Here is a 22,460-nt window from a genome sequence, read left to right on the forward strand (position 1 = left end):
AGAAACAGCTAAGAAGAGCCCTCCTGCAGTCAGAACAAACCTCAAAGACTCCTCAAAATTTACCCCGGCTGAATTTAATTGGATCAGACTGTGGAACAATCTCTGCCCCAAGGCATTTCAAAAACATTAGAGCAATCAACCAGCAATTAGTGGAATCTTAACAGCTGTATGTGATAACAGATGAGTCAGAGAGCTTAACACAAAAATCAGGGAAAGAGATAGTCAAAGAGAGTCCTGCTAAAACCAATATCATCCTACAGTGACTGTATTCATGTCCAAGTCTGTGCCCTCTAAGGAGTGACACTCAAGGTTCACACTGCAGAGGAAATAGACTTCACTAAAATAGTCTGTCCCTGGTGGTCCATTGGGTAAGACCCTGTGCTCCCAATGCAGGGGGCCTGGGTTTGATCCCTGGTCTGGGAACTAGAGCCCGCTTGCATGCCACAACTAAGAGTCTGCATGCTGCAACTAAGAAGTCTGCATGCCTCAACCAAGACCCGGTATAGCCAAAATAAATAAATAAATAAATAAATATTTTTAAAAATAAAAAATAAAATAGTCTAGTCAAGTCAGTAAACAAAAAACAAGCAAAACAAAAAAAAAACCCCAAAAAAGTAGCCCTGGAGAAGTGAAAGAGTCATTGTCCAGAGTTTCTACAGTATATTACCTAGAATATCCAGACTTCAACCAAAAATTATGACATGCACAGAGACAGGAAAGCACGATTTGTACATGGGGGAGAAAAACAGGCAAAAGAAACTACCTGTGGTAGGGCCCAGATTTCAAATTTGACAAAGGCTTCCAAGCCATTAGAAATATATTCAAACAATTAAAGGAAACCATTTTTAAAGAAGTAAAGAAAGTTATGATGATGATGTCTCTTCATAGAGATACTATCAATAAAGACATAGAAATTATAAAAATAGCCAAATGGAAATTCTGGAGTTGAAAAGTACAATAACCAAAATGAAAAATTCACTAGAGGGGCTCAACAGTAAAATTGAACGGACACAAGAATGAATCAGAAAACTTGAAAATAGACTGGTAGTGATTATACAATCTGAAGAATAGAGCGGAAAAAGAATGAAGAAAAATGAACAGAGCCTCAGAACACAGTCATCATTAAGTGTACCAGTGTATCTATAAAAGGAGTATCAGAAGGAGAGAGGAGAGCAAAAGAAGCAGAAAAAAGTACTTGAAGACGTAATAGCTGAAAACTTCCCTGATATGATGAAAAATATTACACATTTAAGAAATTTAATGAATTATGAGTAGTGTAAAAGCCAAGAGATCCACAGCGAGACACATCATAGTAAAATACTGAAATCCAAAGCCAAAGAGAAAAAGTGAGAGAGACAGACAGACAGACAGACACTCATCATGTACAAGGAAACCCCAATAAAATGAACACCTGACATCCCATGAGAAACAATGGAGGCCAGAATACATATTTAAAGTACTGAAAAAAACCTGTCAACTTACATTTAGTGAAGCCATGTTTCAAAAATGAAGCCAAAGTAAAGAGATTCTCAGATAATCCAAAACTGAGATTGCTAGCACACTTGCATTGTGAGAAATACTAAAGGGAGTTCTTCAGGCTGAAAGTAAGTGATCACTAATGGTAGTTGGAATACAAACAAACAAAATACCAAAGAGCCCAGTAAAGGTAAAAATGCAATTATTAAAGATAGTATAGGAAATCTAAAAAAGAGTGGATATATGTAATGTATATGTATAACCAATTCACTTTGCTGTACAGCAGAAACTAATACATTGTAAAGCAACTATACTCCAATAAAAATTTAAAAATGAATAAAAGATAATATAAAAGAGACAGTATAAATCTTCTTTTGACTGGTTTTAAAAGCAGTTGTATAAAACAATATGCAAATAATTGTTTTGGGGGACCTATAACATATAGAAATGTAATATATTTGATAATAAAAGCATAAGGAAGTAGGTGGAGGCAAAGTTGTTTTAGAGTAAGGAAATGATGGCAGATGGTAACTTGAATCCACAGGAACAAATGAAGAGAACCAGCAGTAGTGAATAAAAAGGTTAATACAACAAACTTCCAAGTATATACTTGCTCTCCTTTCTCTTCTCAGCTTATTTAATAGGCATAAAATTATATAAATTAATAATCATACCAATATATTGCTGGTTTTATAACACATATAGCTATAATTTATATAACAATAGTAGTACAAAAAGGGGGAAGAAGGAGTAGAGCTATATTCAAGCAGCATTTCTATATTTTGGGACTTCCCTGGTGGTCCAGTGGGTAAAACTCCACGCTCCCAACACAGGGGGCCTGAGTTCAATCCCTGGTCAGGGAACTAGATCCCGCATGCATGCCGCAACTAAAGATCCTGCATGCTGCAATGAAGATCCTGTATGCTGCAACTAAGACCCAGTGCAGCCAAAATAAATACATATTTTTTTTTAATTTCTATTTTTACTGGAATTAAGTTAGTAAAAATCTGAAGTTGATTCAGGTAAGGTAAGATGTATATGATTAGCCCTAGAGCAACCACTAAGAAAATAACAAAAAAATAGTGGAGAAGTTGTTAAAGGAACTAAAAAGTTATTTAGAAAATATTTACTTCATGCAAAAGAAAGCAATAAAGAAGGAATAGAAGGCCACAAGGAAAATACAAGACACATAGAAAACAAAAAATAAAATGGCAGACATGAATCCAGCTGTTTCAATAATCACATTAACTGTTAATGATTAAACAATCAAAAGGCAGATATTGTATAACTGGATAAAAATCAAGATCTCAGCTATATGTTGTCTACAGTAGACACACTTCATAGTCAGACTCTTCCGAAAAGTGGGAGGGCCTCATTCCATGAGGCCAGTATTGCTCTGCTACCAAAACCAGAGAAAGACAACATAAGAAGGAAAAACTGCAGGTCAATATCTCTAATGAATACAGAGACAAAAATCCTCAACAAAATACTAGCAAACTGAATTTAGCAGCATAACAAAAGGATTATACACTGTAACCAACTTGGATTTATTCCAGGAATGTGAGTTGTTTAACACTTGAAAATCGATTAATGTAGTATAGGATAAGGGACAAAACCACACAATCATCTCAATAAACCCAGAAAAAAAGCATTTGACAAAACTGAGCACTTCTTCATGTTGAACATGAAGTATTCCAGCAAACTAGGAATACAAAGAAACTTCCTCAACTAGTTAAAGGACATCTACCAAAAAAACCCTAACTAACATTATACTTAATGGCAAAGACTGGAGATCAGCAAGACCCACTTAAGATCAAGAATAAGACACGGATGTACATTTTTACTACTTCTATTCAACATTTTATTGGAGATTTAATCCAGGACAATTAGACATGAAAAAAAAATAAAAGGTATCTAGATTTTAAAGGAAGAAATAAAACTATATTAAATATTGCACAATCTTATATATAGAAAATCCTGAGGAATCCACAAAAAAAGCTATTATAAGTAACAAATGAATTCAGCAAGTTTTCAGGATATAAGACTAATATATATAAAACAGTTGCATTTCTGTACAGTAGCAGTGAATAAATAGAAAATGAAATTGAGAAAACAATTCCATCTACAATAAAATAGAATTTAAAAACCTTAGGAATCAATTTAACAAAATAAGTGCAAAACTTATATTCTGAAAAGTACAAAACACCACTGAGGTAGAATGTCACTGAGAGTTACAGAATAGGGAGCCCCAAGAATCTCTCTCTCCACTGAAGCAATAATTTAGCTGGCAAAACCTGTCAGAATCAGCTGGAGGGGTGTTTAATGAAGAAAGAAGCTGCTAAATTCTGATAAGAGAGCACTGTGGTATTTTTGCCACAGCCATCTCACATTTTCTACTTCAGTGATGGCCAAGGGGATGGTGACCCATGTTCCTGGTGTGACTTGTTGCTATTAGAGGAGGCAGTACAGACCTTGTTCTTAAAGCATTACAGTTGTGCATTTTTGACCTGTCTGGTGACTTCCTGAGGAATTGGCTCAGGGGCTTACCTTAGTTTGACTCTCCCAAGCATTCCCTTAGAGCTGGAGTGTCCTCGCAGCTAGTGTTTGTGGAAAATATTTAAAGGTATGTACTGTCCACAGCTGCCTGGGTTAAGGGACAACAGACAGGACAAGCAGCAGACAGACTGAAAAGCCTAGAAGAGACTTGGAAAGGAGATATATGGGGGAATAGAGGCTTTGAAAATCTCCCATGTATACTGAGGAATCAGTACACAAGGGCACAAACATATCCAGAGCTAGCATATCCAGAGCTAGACACATGTTCAGCAAACACTGGAGAAGACCCTAAGCTTTCACCTCTGACTGCTTTTTAGGCTCTATGTAAATAGGAAATCAAGGCTGAAGAAGACTTGTAAATAGCTTGACCCAAAACTTCCAAAATTTAAAGAAAGATAGGAATCCAAGATGCTCAATGAACACTAAGTAGGGTAAATTCAAAGAGATACATTATAATCAAGCTGTCAAAGCCAAAGAAGGAGAGAATCTTGAAAACAGCAAGAGGGAAGTGACTAATCTTGTACAGGAGATTCTCAATAAGGTCAACAGCCAGTTTCTCATTAGAAACCAGGGAAGTCAAAAGACAGTGGCATAGCATAGTGCTGAAAGAAAAGAAACCATCAACAAAGAATTCTATAGCCAACAAAACTACCCTTCAAAAATGAAGGAGGGCTTCCCTGGTGGTGCAGTGGATAAGAATCTGCCTGCCAATGCAGGGGACATGGGTTTGATCCCTGGTCTGGAAAGATCCCACATGCTGCGGAGCAACTAAGCCCATGCGCCACAACTCCTGAAGCCTGTGTGCCTAGACCCCTTGCTCTGCAATAAGAGAAGCCACTGCAGTGAGAAGCCCGCGCACCACAACGAAGAGTAGCCCCCGCTCACTACTACTAGGGAAAGCCTGTGTCCAGCACCAAAGACCCAACACAGCCAAAAATAAAAAAAAAAAAAAAAGAAAGAAAGAAAGAAAAGAAATGAAGGAGAGGGAATTCCCTGGCAGTCCAGTGGTTAGGACTTGGCACTTTCACTGCCAGGGCTCCAGATTCGATATCGGGTTGGGAAACTAAGATCCCACAAGCCACGCAGTGTGGCCAAAAAAAAAAAAAGTAGAAGAAGTTCATCAGCAGTAAATCTACCCTACAAGGAATGCTAAAGGAAGTATTTCAGAATAAAATGAAAAGGCAGTAGACAGTAACTCAAAGCCAGACAAAGAAATAAAGAACACTGGTAAAAGTTACTAAAATAGACACAATACCAGGCGGGAGGGCGGGCAGGCGGTTTGTATCCGGGCTGTGAGGTGCTCGGAACCTCCGCGGACCTTGCAGCCTCTGTCTCTTTAACGCGAGAGGAAGCGATGCAGAGGGGTGGAAAATGGCAGAGCTGCAGATGTTACTAGAGGAGGAGATCCCGTCTGGCAAGAGGGCGCTGATAGAGAGTTATCAGAATCTGACCCGGGTGGCGGACTACTGTGAAAACAACTACATACAGGCTACAGACAAGAGAAAAGCTTTAGAAGAGACCAAAGCCTACACAACCCAATCCCTAGCTAGTGTTGCTTATCAAATAAATGCATTGGCTAACAATGTACTCCAATTGCTGGACATCCAAGCCTCTCAGCTTCGGAGAATGGAGTCTTCCATCAATCATATCTCACAGGTAACAGCTTGTAAAAAGCTTTAAATTCACATTTAATTAACTGGCAGTATAGTATCAATAGGTAGCCTAGAAATATGGAATCCTTACTCATCTTCTTACTGACTGACTAGTCATTACCACTTTCAGCTTTAGCTTTGGGTTCAGTAAGCCTACTCTTCTTTTTTTTAAGTTTTTTTGTGTGTTTGGTAAAATATACATACCAGTGGTTATTGGTCTGTGGTTTTGGTGTTAGTGTAGTGCTGGTCTTACAAAATATGTTGGACAATATTCCCTCCTCTTCAGTTTTATGGAAGAGTGTGTGTAGAATTGATTTTCATCCATTGCATTGATTTTCATTCTGGTCTTTTTTCTCTTTTTTCCTTATCCATTTACCCTAAATGCTACCTTTACTATGTATGTTTTTTATTGTAGTTGGGGAGTTTTTGACAGGCAGCAGATTGTATTGTTATTCAATTTAAAAAATTCTAGAACCTAGCACTAAACCTACCATATGCTTAGCATTCAGTAAGTGTTTGTTAAAATTTCTGTTAAGGAGGGATTGGTCTGTATACTATTCAATACAATACATGGAAATATTTAATAAACGTTTGAATAGAGAAAAAAGTCCTGTGGGCATGTAGTTTGGGTGGCGCTGAAGGAGTGACGTTTAAGTTGGGGTTTGAAAGGAGCCTGTGCATTTATCATATTGACATGGAGTGCAAATGCATTCCAGTCTGAGGCAATGGCGTTAGACAAAGACATGATGGCTTGCTCAGGGTGACTAGAGTGTAGGTTTTGTTTGGAATGAGGAATGTACCTGAAGGTTAGTTTGGAAAAATAAATCTGAAGTTGTAAATTGTAGTTCATTTCTCTTTGATTTGGTTTCATTGATAAAGCTGAATGACAGCTTGTGTTTCATTAGGGGAGTAGGTGTATGCTTTTGTTGCTTCTCTTACCTGCTTGGTGGGAAATATACAGCTCCTGAATCAGAGCAGCATGTTTAGCAGAAAAAGAGAGTATCAGTCTTCCCTAACCATCATCAGATGGCAGACTGATGTGATTAAGCCTTGAAGCAAGGGAAAGACTGTTTGTTTAAAGCATGCATACAAATTTATGTATTGAAATATACTTAACAAAATCCAAGATGCTTCCAATTTGTGTAATACTTACTTGGAGTACTCGTACTTAGGTCTCTTGAAATGAATTGAGTCTCTAAGATCTCCATGTGAAACAAAGACAATTGGGTTACCTGTAGTCTTGTCATTTGTACCGAAGTTTTTTAATGAGTGAATTTGCATTATAAATTTTGTCCATTCATAAATACGTAAGTGAACCAAAGGTTTTTGTCCTTTCCTTCACTGGTTTGCTTTAAAAAAATAATAAAAGATACTGAATTATGGTTCTATTTTCTCAATATATTAACTTGGAAAAAAAATTTTAGCCTTATCTCAACCTATCCCAACAGCAGTGGCTGATTTTTGTAGAATTTAAAATCTGAGATGGTTATTTACAAGTCAGTCTACTGAATTCCTTTTCTAGAGTAACTTTTTCAAAGCTAAGAAAATGTGTCGAAGTGCACATGCTGTAGGTAAAATTCTTAAGGATTGCTCTATCAGTCAGTCCTTTGGTTTTCCAGTGGACTGTGATATACTGGTTCAATGAAAGGAAATAATTATCTTTTACATATTTTTTTGGTAGAAGTGGATGCGATTGATTTTTGAATATGCACTATTTAACCCATTACCTGGCACTAGCAACATAAAAAGATTTTAAAAATAAAATAATTGGGGAAAAAAGGTGCACCATGTATTAATCATTGAACAGGGATATACCTGACCAACAGATTTGTATTATCTTTTGACATAACTGAAATGCAACACGTGCACTTTGTGTGTCTCCTCTTAACTTAAGGGAGGGTTAGAGGGATGTTTTCTCTTCTTATCGTGTGTATAATTCCATACTGCCTAGGATATTAAAGTAGAGCACTCAGTTGTGGGTTTCTGTGTATTGAGGATTTGTTTGGATTTCAAATTACTGTTAGGTACTGGGCATTACAGATAACAGCATAGTAAATGGTAAGACTAGTGCCCTACAAGGAATGCTAAAGGAAGTATTTCAGAATAAAATGAAAAGGCAGTAGACAGTAACTCAAAGCCAGACAAAGAAATAAAGAACACTGGTAAAAGTTACTAAAATAGACACAATACCAGGCGGGAGGGCGGGCAGGCGGTTTGTATCCGGGCTGTGAGGTGCTCGGAACCTCCGCGGACCTTGCAGCCTCTGTCTCTTTAACGCGAGAGGAAGCGATGCAGAGGGGTGGAAAATGGCAGAGCTGCAGATGTTACTAGAGGAGGAGATCCCGTCTGGCAAGAGGGCGCTGATAGAGAGTTATCAGAATCTGACCCGGGTGGCGGACTACTGTGAAAACAACTACATACAGGCTACAGACAAGAGAAAAGCTTTAGAAGAGACCAAAGCCTACACAACCCAATCCCTAGCTAGTGTTGCTTATCAAATAAATGCATTGGCTAACAATGTACTCCAATTGCTGGACATCCAAGCCTCTCAGCTTCGGAGAATGGAGTCTTCCATCAATCATATCTCACAGACTGTGGACATTCATAAAGAGAAAGTGGCTCGAAGAGAGATTGGTATTTTGACAACAAATAAGAATACATCAAGAACTCACAAAATAATAGCGCCTGCAAATATGGAGCGTCCTGTAAGGTATATTCGGAAACCTATTGACTATACAGTTCTGGATGATGTGGGCCATGGTGTCAAGCATGGAAATAACCAGCCTGCAAGAACTGGCACACTGTCTAGAACAAATCCTCCTACTCAGAAACCACCGAGTCCTCCCATGTCAGGCCGGGGAACATTGGGACGAAATACTCCTTACAAAACCCTGGAACCTGTTAAACCTCCAACAGTTCCTAATGACTACATGACAAGTCCTGCTAGGCTTGGAAGTCAGCATAGTCCAGGCAGGACAGCTTCTTTAAATCAGAGACCGAGGACACACAGGTAAATTTTTAGGTTGAGCCTTTGAACTGAGAATGTGTGTTATTGATTGGTGACAAACTCCTATAGAGTTGCTGGTAAAGGTAAAGTGCTAGTCTAATGCTAATATAGAATGTAAAAGTTTGAGGGTATTAATATTGTATATGTTCCTTTAAATATATGGTATAACTTCTATTTTTTAGATTTTTTAGTATCTATTTATACTGCTAGCAGATTGCTAGTATTTCCTTCTTTTGACAGAGGTACAAATGTATATTTGGATGAAGTCTGAAGAATGTTTTTTAAAATGGTCTTTTAGAAAAGATCAAGGTAACCACTGTTAAATTTTTTGGATAAAAGGTTAAACATCAGAAACTCTACAATGTGATTTAAACTTTAAGAGGTTGGAGGAAAGAAAACAGTTTAGATCTGAGGAAGAATTTATTAAGAGAGTTGAGGTACTAGAATATGTTACTGTATAAATTCATTAAAAAAAGTTCTAGAAATCAGCTACCCAGTGGATTTTTAAAAACTTGGTTATGGAACATAACATACATTCAGAAAAGTATATACTTTATTAAGTATAACAACTTGATGTATTAATACAAATTGAATACAGTCATGTAACCATCACCCAGATCAGAAAATGGAACATAACCGCAATCCAGAAATCCCCCTCAGGCCCTTTCCCAATTATTGCCTCAGCCTTCCTCCCCTCAACAGTAACCACTTTATTTTTGTGCAAGTTTATAAAGCCAGACAAAATTATCGTATAGCTCAATTTGTTTTATTCTTTGATTTTTACCTCTCACTTAATAACTTGGGCAAGGAACCTCTTTACCTTGACTTTTAGGATGGTTTTATTAGAAATACAGCTTTGTAAAATCATTTTGGGGGCTTCAGTTACGCAGGATATATCACGCTCTTAGATGCTATGTAATTGTTATTTGTTGTTATTGTTACTGTTAGTAAATAAATTGTCATATTGATATCTGCAGTTACTGAATCAGGGTAAGTTCAATGAGGACCAAAATTGTTTTTTTTAAATATGTTTATTATTGAATTATTATACCAAAGCATGGTTGTTCTTTATAGTGGATGTAGTAATAGTTTAATCATATTCAACAACTAGTTAGTTGTTAAGAGTTACTTCATTAGATATCAGGGATATACCTATGAGATATAGTTCTTTTTTTCAGGAGCTTGTTCTGTTAGAACAGGGATCAACCAACTTTTTTATAAAGGGCCAGATTGTCAATACTTTAGGATTTGTGGTCCATATGGTCTCTGCTGCAATTACTCAGCTCTGTCATTGTAGCATGAGAGCAGCTACCAGCAACACGTAAATGAATGAGCATGGCTGTGTTCCAGTAAAACTTTATATATGGCACTGAAATTTGAATTTAATATAATTTTAATGTGTCATCAAATATTATTCCTCTTTTGATTTTTTTCTACTAATTAAAATGTAAAAAAAATTTTCTTAGCTCACAGGTTGTAAAAATCAGACCATGGGCCAGATTTGGCCTGTGGGCTGTAACTTGCCAATCTCCATGTTAGAAAAAGGCACATAAGCCAGTAATTGTGGAAAAAAAAAAAAAAAAAAAGTTACTAAAATAAGAGATAGAAAAGCCAATCTTTTTTCTTTTGTTTTTTTGGCCTCGCCAGAGACAGGCAGGATCTTAGTTCCCCGACCAGGGATCAAAGCCGTGCCCCCTATAGTGGAAGCACAGAGTCTTCACCACTAGACCACCAGGGAAGTCCTTCTTTTGTTTTTAAAAGCCAAGTATATTGTATTTTTGGTTAGTAACTTTTTTCTATGTGATTTAAAAGGCAAATGCATAAAACATCTATTATAAAATCTATGTTAATAGATATAAAGTGTATAAGTACATAATTTAGGACAGTAGCAATACAAAGGAAGGAAGGCACTGTATACAAGCAGAATTTTGATATGCTAATGAAGGTAACTTAGTATCAATTCAAACGAGATTGTTATAAATTTAAGATGTTAATTATAATCCCCATGGTAACCACTTAAGAAAATAACTTAAAAATATTTGAGGAAATTCCCTGGCGGTGGTGGATAGGACTCCATGCTTCCACTGCACCCCTGCACCCCAGCTCAGGAACTAAGGTCCCACATGCCACGTGGTACAGCCAAAAAAAAGAAAAAAGGCAGAGTAAGTATTTCCTTATCAGTAATCCCCTTAAATGGATTAAATTAAGAGGTAGATTGGCAGAATGAATTCAAAAAATAATCACACTAAATCTTGTCTCTAAGAGACTCACTTTATTTATTTAAAAAAATAAACATGATATTCACTGAGCAGATTTTTTTTTTTTTTTGGCTGCACCATGTGGCTTGTGGGCATCTTAGTTACCTGACCAGGGACTGAGCCTGTGCCCCCTGCAATGGAAGTGCAGAGCCCTAACCACTGGGCCACCAGGGGAATTCCCACAAGAGACTCACTTTAGATCCCATGACACAAATAGGCTGAAGTGAAAAAATAAAAACAGATATTCCTTGCAAGTAGTAACCAAAAGAGAGCTGAGGTGGCTATAATAGTATTTAACAAAATAGGCTTTATGTCACAATTGTTACAAGAGACAAAGACATTACATATTTTATTTATCTATTTATTTTTTGGCCACGCTACGTAACATGTAGGATCTCAGTTCCCTGACCAGGGATTGAACCCGGGCCACAGCAGTGAAAGCCTGGAATCCTAACCACTAGGCCACCAGGGAACTCCCACATATCTATTTTAAAACGTTAAGAAGGGACTTCCCTGGTGGCACAGTGGTTAAGAATCCACTTGCCAATGCAGGGGACGGGTTTGATCCCTGGTCTGGAAAGATCCCACATGCCATGGAGCAACTAAGCCTGTGCACCATAACTACTGAGCCCAGGCGCTGCAACTACTGAAGCCCATGCGCTCTAGGGCCCATGTGCCACAACTACTGAGCCTGCATGCTGCAACTACTGAAACCTGTGCACCTAGAGCCCATGTGCTGCAAATACTGAGCCCACATGCTGCAACTACTGAAGCCTGCGTGCCTAGAGCCCATGCTCTGCAACAAGGGAAGCCACCACAATGAGAAGCCCACACACCACAATGAAGAGTAACCCCCACTTGCTGCAGCTAGAGAAAGCTTGCGCACAGCAACGAGGACCTAACGCAGCCAAAAATAATAATAAAACGTTAAGAAGATACAGCAATTATAATCACATACATATATAACAACAGTACCCCAAAATATATGAAGCAAAAATAGACAGAATTGAAAGGAGAAATACACAGTTATGCAATGATTCTTGAAGACTTCACTACTTTATTTTATTTATTTTTTATTGAGATATAATTGACATATAACGTTATATTAGTCTTGGTATACAACATAATTTTTTTCTTGTGATGAGAACTTTTAAGATTTAGTCTCTTAGAAACTTTCAAAAAAACAATACAGTATTATTAACTATAGTCACTGTGCTGTACATTACATCCTGAGGACTTACTTATTTTATAAATAAGAAGTTTGTATATTTTGACCACTTTTATCCATTTTGCTCACCTCTCACTCCCAATCTCTGGCAACCACAAACTGTTCTCTGTATCTATGATTTGGTTTTCTTTGTTTTTTGTTTGTTAGTTTTTAGACTCCTCAGGTAAGTGAACCCATATGGTATTTGTCTGTCTTTCTCTGACTTATTTCACTTAGCATAATGTCCTCAAGGTCCATCCATGTTGTTGAAAATGGCAGCAATTATATCATTGTGGTTTTCATGTGTATTTCCCTGATAACTGTGAGCACCTTTTCTTTTTGGCTGCATTGGGTCTTCGTTTGCTGCGCATGGCCTTTCTCTAGTTGTGATGAGCAGGTGCTACTCTTCATTGAGGCGTGTGGGCTTCTCATTGTGGTGGCTTCTCTTGTTGTGGAGCACGGGCTCTAGGTACACAGGCTTCAGTAGTTGCAGCACGTGGGCTCAGTTGTTGTGGCACGCGGGCTCTAGGGTGCGTGGGCTTCAGTAGTCGTAGTGCACAGGCTCAGTAGTTGTGGCTCGCGGGGTCTAGACCGCAGGCTCAGTAGTGGTGAGTGGTGCACAGGCTTAGTTGCTCCACGGCATGTGTGATCTTCCCAGGCCAGGGGTTGAACCCATGTCCCCTGCATTGGTAGGTGAATTCTTAATCACTGCACCACCAGGGAAGTTCTTGAGCACCTTTTCATGTACCTGTTGGCCATCTGTATGTCTTCTTTGGGAAGAAAATGTCTGTTTAGCTCCTCTGCCCATTTTTAAATCAGATTTTTTTTTTTGCTATTGAGTTATATGAATTCTTTATGTATTTTGTATATTAATTGTTTATCAGATGTATGATTTGCAAATATTTTCTCCCATTCAGTAGGTTGCCTTTTCATTTTGTTGATGGTTTCCTTTACAGTACAGAAGCTTTTCAGTTTGATGTAGTCCCACTTGTTTATTTTTGCTTTTGTTGCCTTTGCTTTTGGTGTCAAATCAAAAAAAAAAAAAAAAACAAGAAAAAAAACTTGCCAATTCAGATGTCAAGGAGTTTATTGCCTATGTTTTCTTCTAGGAGTTTTAAAGCTCTGGGTCTTATGTTTAAGTCTTTAATCCATTTGACTTGATTTTTGTATATGATGCAAGATGGGGTCCAGTTTCATTCTTTTGCATGTGGCTGTCCAGTTTTTCCAACACCATTTATTGAAGCTACTATCTTCTCCCAATTGTCTATTTTTGTTAGTTAATTAATAGCCATGAATTAATTAGCCACATATGCATGGGCTTTTTTATAGCTCTGTTTTCTGTTCCATTGATCTGTGTCTGTTTTTATGCCAATACCATACTGTTTTGGTTACTATAGTTTTGTAATATAGTTTGAAGTCAGAGCGTATAATGCCTCCAGCTTTGTTATTCTTTCTCAAGATTGCTTTGACTATTCACTGTCTTTCATGTTTCCAGAAAGCATTTGGGATTGTTTGTTCTATTTCTGTGAAAAATGTCATTGGATTTTGATAGGTATTTCACTGAATCTGTAGGTTGCTTTGGGTAGTACGGATATCTTAACAATATTATTTCTTCTAATCCATGAGCACAGAATATCTTTCCATTTATTTGTGTTTTCTTCAATTTTTTTCATCAGTGTCTTATAGTTTCCAGTGAACAGGTCTTTCACATCCTTGGTTAAATTTATTCCTAGGTATTTTATTCTTTTTGATGCAATTGTAAATAGAATTGTTTTTCTTAATTTCTTTTTCTGAAAGTTTGCTGTTAGTGTATAGAAATGCAACTGTTTTTTGCATATTGACTTTGTATCCTGCAACTTTACTGAGTTCACTGACTAATTCTAACAGTGTTTTTGGTTAAGTTTTTAGGTTTTCCTAGATATATTATTATGTCATTTACAAATAGAGACCGTTTTACTTCTTTCTTTCCAATTTGGATGCCTTGTATTTCTTTTACTTGCCTAATTGCTGTGGCTAGGGCTCCCAGTACTATGTTGAATAAGTGGCAAGAGTGGGCATCCTTGTTCTGTTCTTTATCTTAGAGGAAAAGCTTTAAACTTTTTACCATTGAGTATGATATTAGCTGTGGATACTTTAAATAATGAACGGAAGACCATCCATCCAAAAATGACGAAGATCAAAAATGAAATAGAAGACTGTATGATTCATTAAACCAACTACATCTAACAGAAATACATGATCTCCACCCAACAACAGGATATAGATTCTTCTCAAGTGAAAATGTATATTCTGTAGGATAGACCATATGTTAGATCACAAAATGAGTCTCAGAAATTTTTAAAAGATTGGAACCATACAAAGTTTCTTCTCTAACGATGATGGAATGAAACTAGTCATCAATAACAGAAAGAAAAACTGGAAAATTCACACATATTGGAAATTAAACAACACACTCTTAACCAATGGGTCAAATAATACATCACAAGGAAAATGAGAAAATACTTGGAGATGAATGAAAATGAAAACACAACATACCAAAACTTAAGGAATTATATAGCAAAAGCAGTGCTGAGAGAGAATTCATAGCTGCCCTAGCCTACATTTAAAAAAAAAGATGTCAAATTAACAACCTAACTTTATACCTTAAGGAACTAGAAAAAGAAGAGCAAATAAAACCCAAAGCTAGCAGAAGGAAGGAAATAATAAAGATTAGAGTAGAGATAAATGAAATAAAGAATAGAAAAACATTAGAGAGTTTAATGAAATAGAGGAAAAAGGGTCAACAAAAGTTGGCTTTTTGAAAAGATCAACAAAATTGACAAACTTTTATAGCTAAGCTAAGAAAAAAAGAAGACATAAATTACTAAAATCAGATATGAAACTGGGTACATTACTCTGACCTCATAGAAAAATGTTTATAGGATAATAATGAATAACTGTACACCAAGAAGTTAGATAACCTAGATGAAATGCACAAATACTTGAATTACCAATACTGCCTCAAGAAGAAATAGGAAATCTGAATAAGTATATATCAAGAGATTGAATCAGTAATTAAAAACCTCCCAACAAAGTAAAGCCCTGGACTAGATAGCTTCACTGGTGAATTCTACCAAACTTTTAAAGAAGAATTAGCACTAATCCTTCTCACATTCTTCCAAAATATATAAGAGGGAATGATTCTAAAGCCAGCATTACTCTGTTACCAAAGCTAGAAAAAGATATCACAAGAAAGAAAATTACAGAATCAACAAAATACTAGCAAACTGAATCAAGCAGCATATTAAAAGGATTATACACCAAGACCAAGTGGGATTTTCCCCAGGAATTTTAAGTGTGGTTCAACATCAGGAAATCAATCAGGGTAATACATTTCATTAAAAGAAGGAAGGAACAAAATCATCTGATCATTTCAATTGATGCCGAAAAAGCATTTGATAAAATCCAACACCTTTTCATGATAAAAATCAATTCCTGATTTCAAAACTTAGCAAACTAGGAGTAGAAGGGAACTTCTTCTACATGATAAAAGGCATTTATCAAAAACCGACAGTTAACATCATACTCAATGACGAAGGACCAAAAGTTTTCCCCCTAAGGCTGGGAACAAGACAAGGATGTCTGCTTTCACCACTGCTGATCAACATTATACTAGAAGTTCCAGCCAGAGCAATTAGGCAAGAAAAAAAGACATCTAAAATGGAAAAGAAGTAGAATTACCTCTTTTCACACATGATACTATATATGGAAAATCCTATATATAGAAAATCCTAAAGAATCCACAAAAATTTATTAAAGTGAATGAATGAATTCAGCAAACTTGAAGGGTATAAGATCAATATACAAAATTCACTTGTATTTCTGTACACAAGCAATAAGCACTCAAAAAAGGAAATTGAGAATACAATTGTTTTTACAATAGCATCAAAAAGAGTAAAATACTTAGGAATAAATCTAACTAAGGAGATGCAAAACTTATAAACTGAAAACTATAAAACATTGCTGAAATAAATTAAAGAAGACTGAAATAAATGGAAAGGTATTCATGTATATGCATTGGCAGGCTTATTATTAAGATGGCAATACTTCCCAAAGGGATTTACAAAATCAATAAAATCCTTTTCAAAATCCCAGCAGCTTTTTTGCAGAAATGGAAAAGCTGATACTAAAATTTACATAGAATTGTAAGTGACCTGGAATAGTTAAAACAATCTTGAAAAAGGAAAACAGTGTTGGAGGACTCACAATTCTTGACCTCAAACTTACTACAAAGCTACTTTGTATCAAAAAACATGGTATCAAGAGAAAGAGGAGACAAGCCACAGACTAGGAGAAAATATTTTCAAAAGATATATCTGATAAAGGACTGTTATCCAGATATACAAAGAACTCTGAAAATTCAGTAATAAGAAAATGAACAACCCAGGTAAAAATGGACAAAAGACCTGATCAGATACCTCACCAGAGAACATATACAGATGACAATTAAGCATATGAAAAGATTCTCCATATCGTATATCATTAGGGAATTGCAACTTTAAACAACATTGCAATATCACTACACACCCCTCAGGATTGCTTTTCCCACTACATCATGATGCTTCTGTAGGTATTCATTTTCATCCATGTAACCTTTTAGGATTACTCTTCTTTTTTTTTTCAATAAATTTATTTATTTATTTTTGGCTGTGTTGGGTCTTCGTTGCTACATGCGGGCTTTCTCTAGTTGTGGCAAGCAGGGGCTACTCTTCGATGTGGTGCGCGGGCTTCTCATAGGGGTGGCTTCTCTTGTTGTGGAGCACTGGCTCTAGGCACGTGGGCTTCAGTAGTTGTGGCATGCAGGGTCAGTAGTTGTGGCTCGCAGGCTCTAGAGTGCAGGTTCAGTAGTTGTGGCACACGGGCTTAATTGCTCCACGGCATGTGAGATCTTCCCAGACCAGGGTTCGAACCCGTGTCTCCTGTATTGGCAGGCAGATTCTTAACTACTATGCCACCCGGGAAGTCCAGAATTACTCTTATCTTTACTGATCTTTTTGTTCTCCAGATATAATACTAACTTGTTTTTACCACACCAATATAGCCGTGTGATGTTTGCATTATAGTGCACTTTAGCACATATCAGGTATATACTACCTGGATTTTAGATTTTTTTTAAATTAAATTCTCCACCAAACCTTGTGTAATATCTTGCCTATATTGAGTCCTAAAAGAATAGTAGGTGAATTGTTCCTAGCTGAAGAGAAGAAGGCTTTGTGAAGGAAGTAGATTTGAGCACACCCTTGAAGTATTTGTGGAATCCAATGGATGGAGAGACCTAAAGGTGGAAGAGCTATGGAGCAAAGTCATAGTAACTGCAAGTACAATGCATTCAGGATGTATGTAATAAAGTAAAAATGCCTGAATGAGGATGTGGCAGTAGGAATGGAAACCTGAAACGTTTCAGGAACTAGGTCTCATATTTGTGATATTGAACACGGGCAAGGTCCCTAGCACTTGGAGATTTGGGGGTAGGACACCAACCACTGAAGAAACCCTATATTTACAAAGAATTTGAGATAATAGTCTATTATGTCAATCATACTTATATTTTTAAAGGAAAGGAAACAAAGTTGACCTTTTAAAAAAAATTTGTGGGAGCATGAAATGAAACACCCAACTTGTCTTGGGTTTTGCTAATAAGCATGGTTATTATGCTTATATTATCTGTCACTAGATGGAGTCCATGAGTCCAGGCAACTTTTGGCTGGACTTTTCTACATAACTCTTCCTATGATTCCTGTTCTGTGCCTTTGAAAAGTGGAGTAATACTTTTTTTAAAAAATTGACAAATGGGTTTGAATGGCAGAATTTTTAGATTTGCCTTACAAGAAAAACCATTAGTTTATAAAACAGCAAAGTGATCTTTTCAATTCTTCACATTCCCACACTCCAAATTTTTTTTTTGGAAAAGATCTCTAAAAACCACAGTTTAATATCAGTTCTAAATCTTTCTGGTATTGAGTGTTTTAATATAATTAATTATTGAAAGTGAATTTAAAAATTAAGTTGTTATCCTCTGTTTGAGTGCCCTCCCCCATCCCCAAGAGCTCTTGATTTCAACCCAGTTATACATTTCCCCCCACCTCCTGTAAATTTTGCTTCAAATACTAGTAAGAACAATTGTTACACTGCTTACTAAGTGTCAATATTTAGCATAGCACAGCAGGTACCTGCATTTCTAAAACCTTACATGGCATAAGGCATCATGAGAGAAAGGCCCAGATAAGTAAATTTTCTTTATTAAGGCTGCCAAAGGTAAGAAACCTGAGGCTGATAATAGGTAATAGTTATAAGCTTACTTTGCTTTATGTTGTTTACTTTGTTTTATGTTGGGACTAGGCAACATGTGGATGAGTACATGAAGTAGTTGCAGAAAGTTATCTTGGGAGCTCTCTAGGCCCCAGTTAAACTTGCTCAGTTAGTCTGTATACAAGGCAACATGTGGACAAGTTATGATCGAATTCCTTTTTTGTCTTTCTGATACAGCACGTGCCCTTATAGTCGGCCTCCTTTTGGCTATGGAAATTTTCCAAGTTCAGTGCCAGAATGCCTTGGTTATTATGAAGACAGATACCCAAACCATGAGGCTATGTTTTCAGCTTTAAATAGAGACTATCCTTATGGAGACTACCCAAATGAACGTGCTCACAGCGAAGATTTTTGGAGTTGTGAGAGCATGGATGGGACCTCTTACTGTAACAGTCATAGCCACAGTGGGGAAGAATACTTAAATCTCGTGCCTCAGCTGGACACTGGAGCCTTGGAAAGTGGCTTCACAGCCCCGACATCAACTCCCTCTAACATCCAGCAAGTCAATGTCACTGACAGTGATGATGAGGAAGAAGAAAAAGTGCTCAGGAATTTATAATTATAAAACAAATATGTACAGAAAATAAATATTTCTTAAAATATATTCTGGGTCACTTGATGTGAAAAAAAGCGCCTAGAATGCTTTGCTGAGAGTTTTCAGCTGTGATCTGAGGAGTCAAAACCAAATGCAATTTATGCCTTCATAAACTTTTGATTAGTGAAACTGGAATCCTGATGTTTCATCGTAGGAATATTTAAGATATGAAGTAGTTTATTTTTATGGCTGCAATTTGCATCAGCGTATATTATCATTACTTTATCTTGGAACGTGCAAAACACTGAATCCTCACAATTATATGTGAGGGGAAAGGGGGTGTATAATCTGGCATGACAAGTGTGATTTGTATTTTATCTCAGGATACATTTATTTTTCTTTATATGATGTTTTGTTTGGTGTTTATGTAATACTTTTGGATGTTTCACTTTTTATGTAACATTTTGAAAATATTTTGATAACTTTTAGTAGTAAATTGGGACTCAGTTACTAAATTTAATTTACACTAATAACCAATTATAAGTTGCAAATGTGTTTTAATGGAACCTGAGTAATTCCTTCAGCTAAATTAGTCATTTCTGTTCCTAAACATTTTCATCATCTTTTTTGGATATCTTTTTACATTTGGTATGCATTGTTCTACTTTTGTTATAATTAAATAAACATAGAGAAAATTGTTCTTGTTGGATGTTTTCTGTTTGGGAGACAGAAATAAGCAAAATGAGTATTGCTCAAATGAGAATGGGTTCCATACCACATGCAGATATTCATTTTAACTTAATAGTCTCTAGAATTGTACAGATCCTATTAGCTTACTTGAAACTGTATCAACAAAGATGGTGTGCACATATTATGATGCCATTTCCAAACTCTTTACAGATGTGTACCTATGACTTAAACACTCCCTAAATGGAAGAGCTCTTCCAGATTTGGTTCAAGCAGCTGTCTTTAAAACCGTGGAGTTCATTTAAGAGCACATGGAATTTGTTTAATTCACAGTGAGCAAAAAAATCCTATTTGCGATGTGGCCTCTGGGTAAATGCCCACTTATGGATGGAGAGAACCATATTAGAACAGGATCAGAACCACCAGAGTTGGGATCAGGGTGAAAGAGATCTACAAGACACAAAGTGAATTGATGACCAGAAATCACCACAAACCAATACACTTTTCTCTCAATGATCTGTATAATTTATGCAAATTGAGATCTTTTACTTACAACTGCTTGGAAATTATGTATGGAAACCTATACTAAGCTTCCAACTTCTTCCTTTACTAAACCTGTTCCTTAAGCAAAGGCTATTACTGTATGATACATTTCATCAACCATATACTTAATTGTATGTAACATTTCCTCTTCCCAATAAAATTTTTATTTTCACATTTTATATTTATTATTACTCTGTGCAATATCATCTGAATGTGGTTAAAGACCAAAACTTGAATTTCTTAGTAGAGAATAAACATGTAACTTCACATTGGAACTACAGCACATTTGATGTCCTACACCATGACAGACGTCTACACCGTTGTATGTGACAGTTTGAGCCATTTTATCCCATTTCATTTTAATCGCACCTTAGTGACTGAAATGGGTTTTGATCACAGATCTTATTCTTTTTTTACTGAAGTATAGCTCATTTACAATTTATATTAGTTTCAGGTGTAAACAGTGATTCAATGTTTTTATAGATTATACTCCATTTAAAGTTATTACGAAATACTAGCTATATTCCCTGTGCTGTACACTATATCCTTGTAGCTTGTTTTATGCATAGTAGTTTGTACCTGTTAATCCCCTATCCCTATCTTGACCCTCTCCCATTCCCTCTGCTCACTGGTAATCACTAGTTTGCTCTTTATCCTGTGAGTCTGTTTCTGTTTTGCTATAGTTGTTTGTTTTATTTTTTAGATTCCTCATATAAGTGAAAACATACAGTATTTGTCTTTCTCTGTCTGACTTATTTCATTAAGCATAATAGGGAATTTCCTGGCAGTTCAGTGGTTAGGACTCTGTGCTTCCACTGTAGGGGACACGGGTCCCTCATGGTCGGGGAACTAAGATCCCCCATGCTGCGTGATGTGGCCAAAAAAAAAAAAGGCATAATACCCTCCAGCTCCATCCATGTTGTTGCAAATGGCAAAATTTCATTCTTTCTATGGCTGAGTAATATTCCATTTTGTGTGTGTGTGTGTGTGTGTGTGTGTGTGTGTATGTGTGTGTGTGTGTCTTCTTTATCCATTCATCTATTGATGGACACTTAGTTTGCTTCCACATCTTGTATTTCCCAAAATTATTTGACCAAATCTTGTCAGAATATCTAAAAGGCTTGGGTTCCAACTAACACCTTTAGAGAAAGACTGCTCTTGACTTTCTAAATTTGATAATTCAGCTACTTGAAAGTTGGGACTAAATCTATTTTCAGTCTATTTGCAGTGAAAAGAATAATGCTGGGCTTCCCTGGTGGCGCAGTTGTTGAGAGTCCGCCTGCCGATGCAGGGGACACGGGTTCGTGCCCCGGTCCGGGAGGATCCCACATGCCGCGGAGCGGCTGGGCCCGTGAGCCATGGCCGCTGAGCCTGTGCGTCCGGAGCCTGTGCTCCGCAATGGGAGAGGCCACAACAGTGAGAGGCCCGCGGACCGCAAAAAAAAAAAAAAAAAAAAAAAAAAAGAAGAATGCTGCTGTGAACATTGGGGTGCGTATATCTTTTCGAATTAATGTTTTCCTTTTCTTTGGATATATACCCAGGAGTGGAATTGCTGGATCATATGATGGCTCTGTTTTTAGTTTTTTGAGGAACCTTCATGCTGTTTTCCGTAGTGGCTTCACCCGTTTACATTTCTAATAACAGTGTACTAGGGTTCCCTTTTCTCCACGTCTGTGCCAACATTTGTTATTTGTAGACTTTTTGGTTATAGCCATTCTGAGAGGTGTGAGGCAATATCTCCAACAGACCTTGTTCTTATAGACAAATTCGTTGGGGGAATCCCTTTGTAAGGCAATGGAATAATATAGAGGATAGTTCAGTGTGTCCTAACTATCTGTCTTCAGGCTAGTCCTTCCCCAATCTTCATTTTAATGTCTGTTGAGTCAGGGCTACTCTTTTAATCTTCTTCCTTCTCTCCCTTAATGCTGGGATCGGAAGTCAGTTTAGATTGTTTACAGATCCACAATATAATTTGGGCTGGGAAATATGGGTATCTCTTAGGGGAAACAATATCCAATAGCAGTTAAGCATGCCTAGCTGCAAATGCCCGTATCTGCTCATTTATAGCTCTTCAAACCACTGTTAGCTCTGAGTAGAGACCTATAGACTAAACAAAACCCTGCCCTATTGGAATGAATTCATTTGCCTCTCCAAGTCATCAAAGTGAAATTCTCTAAGCTGGAAACCACAA

The 22,460-nt window shown here is 36.9% G+C and overlaps 1 protein-coding gene and 1 pseudogene across 3 annotated transcripts in view; both read left to right on the forward strand.

Moving 5' to 3' along the window:
* Nucleotides 1–19,739, forward strand: part of SOX30 (SRY-box transcription factor 30) — a 38,479-nt gene extending 18,740 nt beyond the window's left edge. For both annotated transcript variants that reach the window (XM_007447120.1, XM_007447121.1), the window contains one exon: nt 18,682–19,739. In XM_007447120.1, the coding sequence (XP_007447182.1) occupies nt 18,682–19,063 (382 nt within the window). In that variant the 3' untranslated portion in view covers nt 19,064–19,739. The remainder of the gene's footprint in view (nt 1–18,681) is intronic.
* Nucleotides 7,922–8,698, forward strand: LOC103069874 (abl interactor 1 pseudogene; annotated as a pseudogene). Its single transcript, XR_014368660.1, has one exon. The product of XR_014368660.1 is annotated as an abl interactor 1 pseudogene (transcript).
* Nucleotides 19,740–22,460: the final 2,721 nt, after the last annotated feature.

The sequence above is a fragment of the Lipotes vexillifer genome, unplaced genomic scaffold, assembly GCF_000442215.2.
Source record: "Lipotes vexillifer unplaced genomic scaffold, Lipotes_vexillifer_v1.1 scaffold194, whole genome shotgun sequence".
In the NCBI taxonomy this organism is placed as follows: Eukaryota; Metazoa; Chordata; class Mammalia; order Artiodactyla; family Lipotidae; genus Lipotes; species Lipotes vexillifer.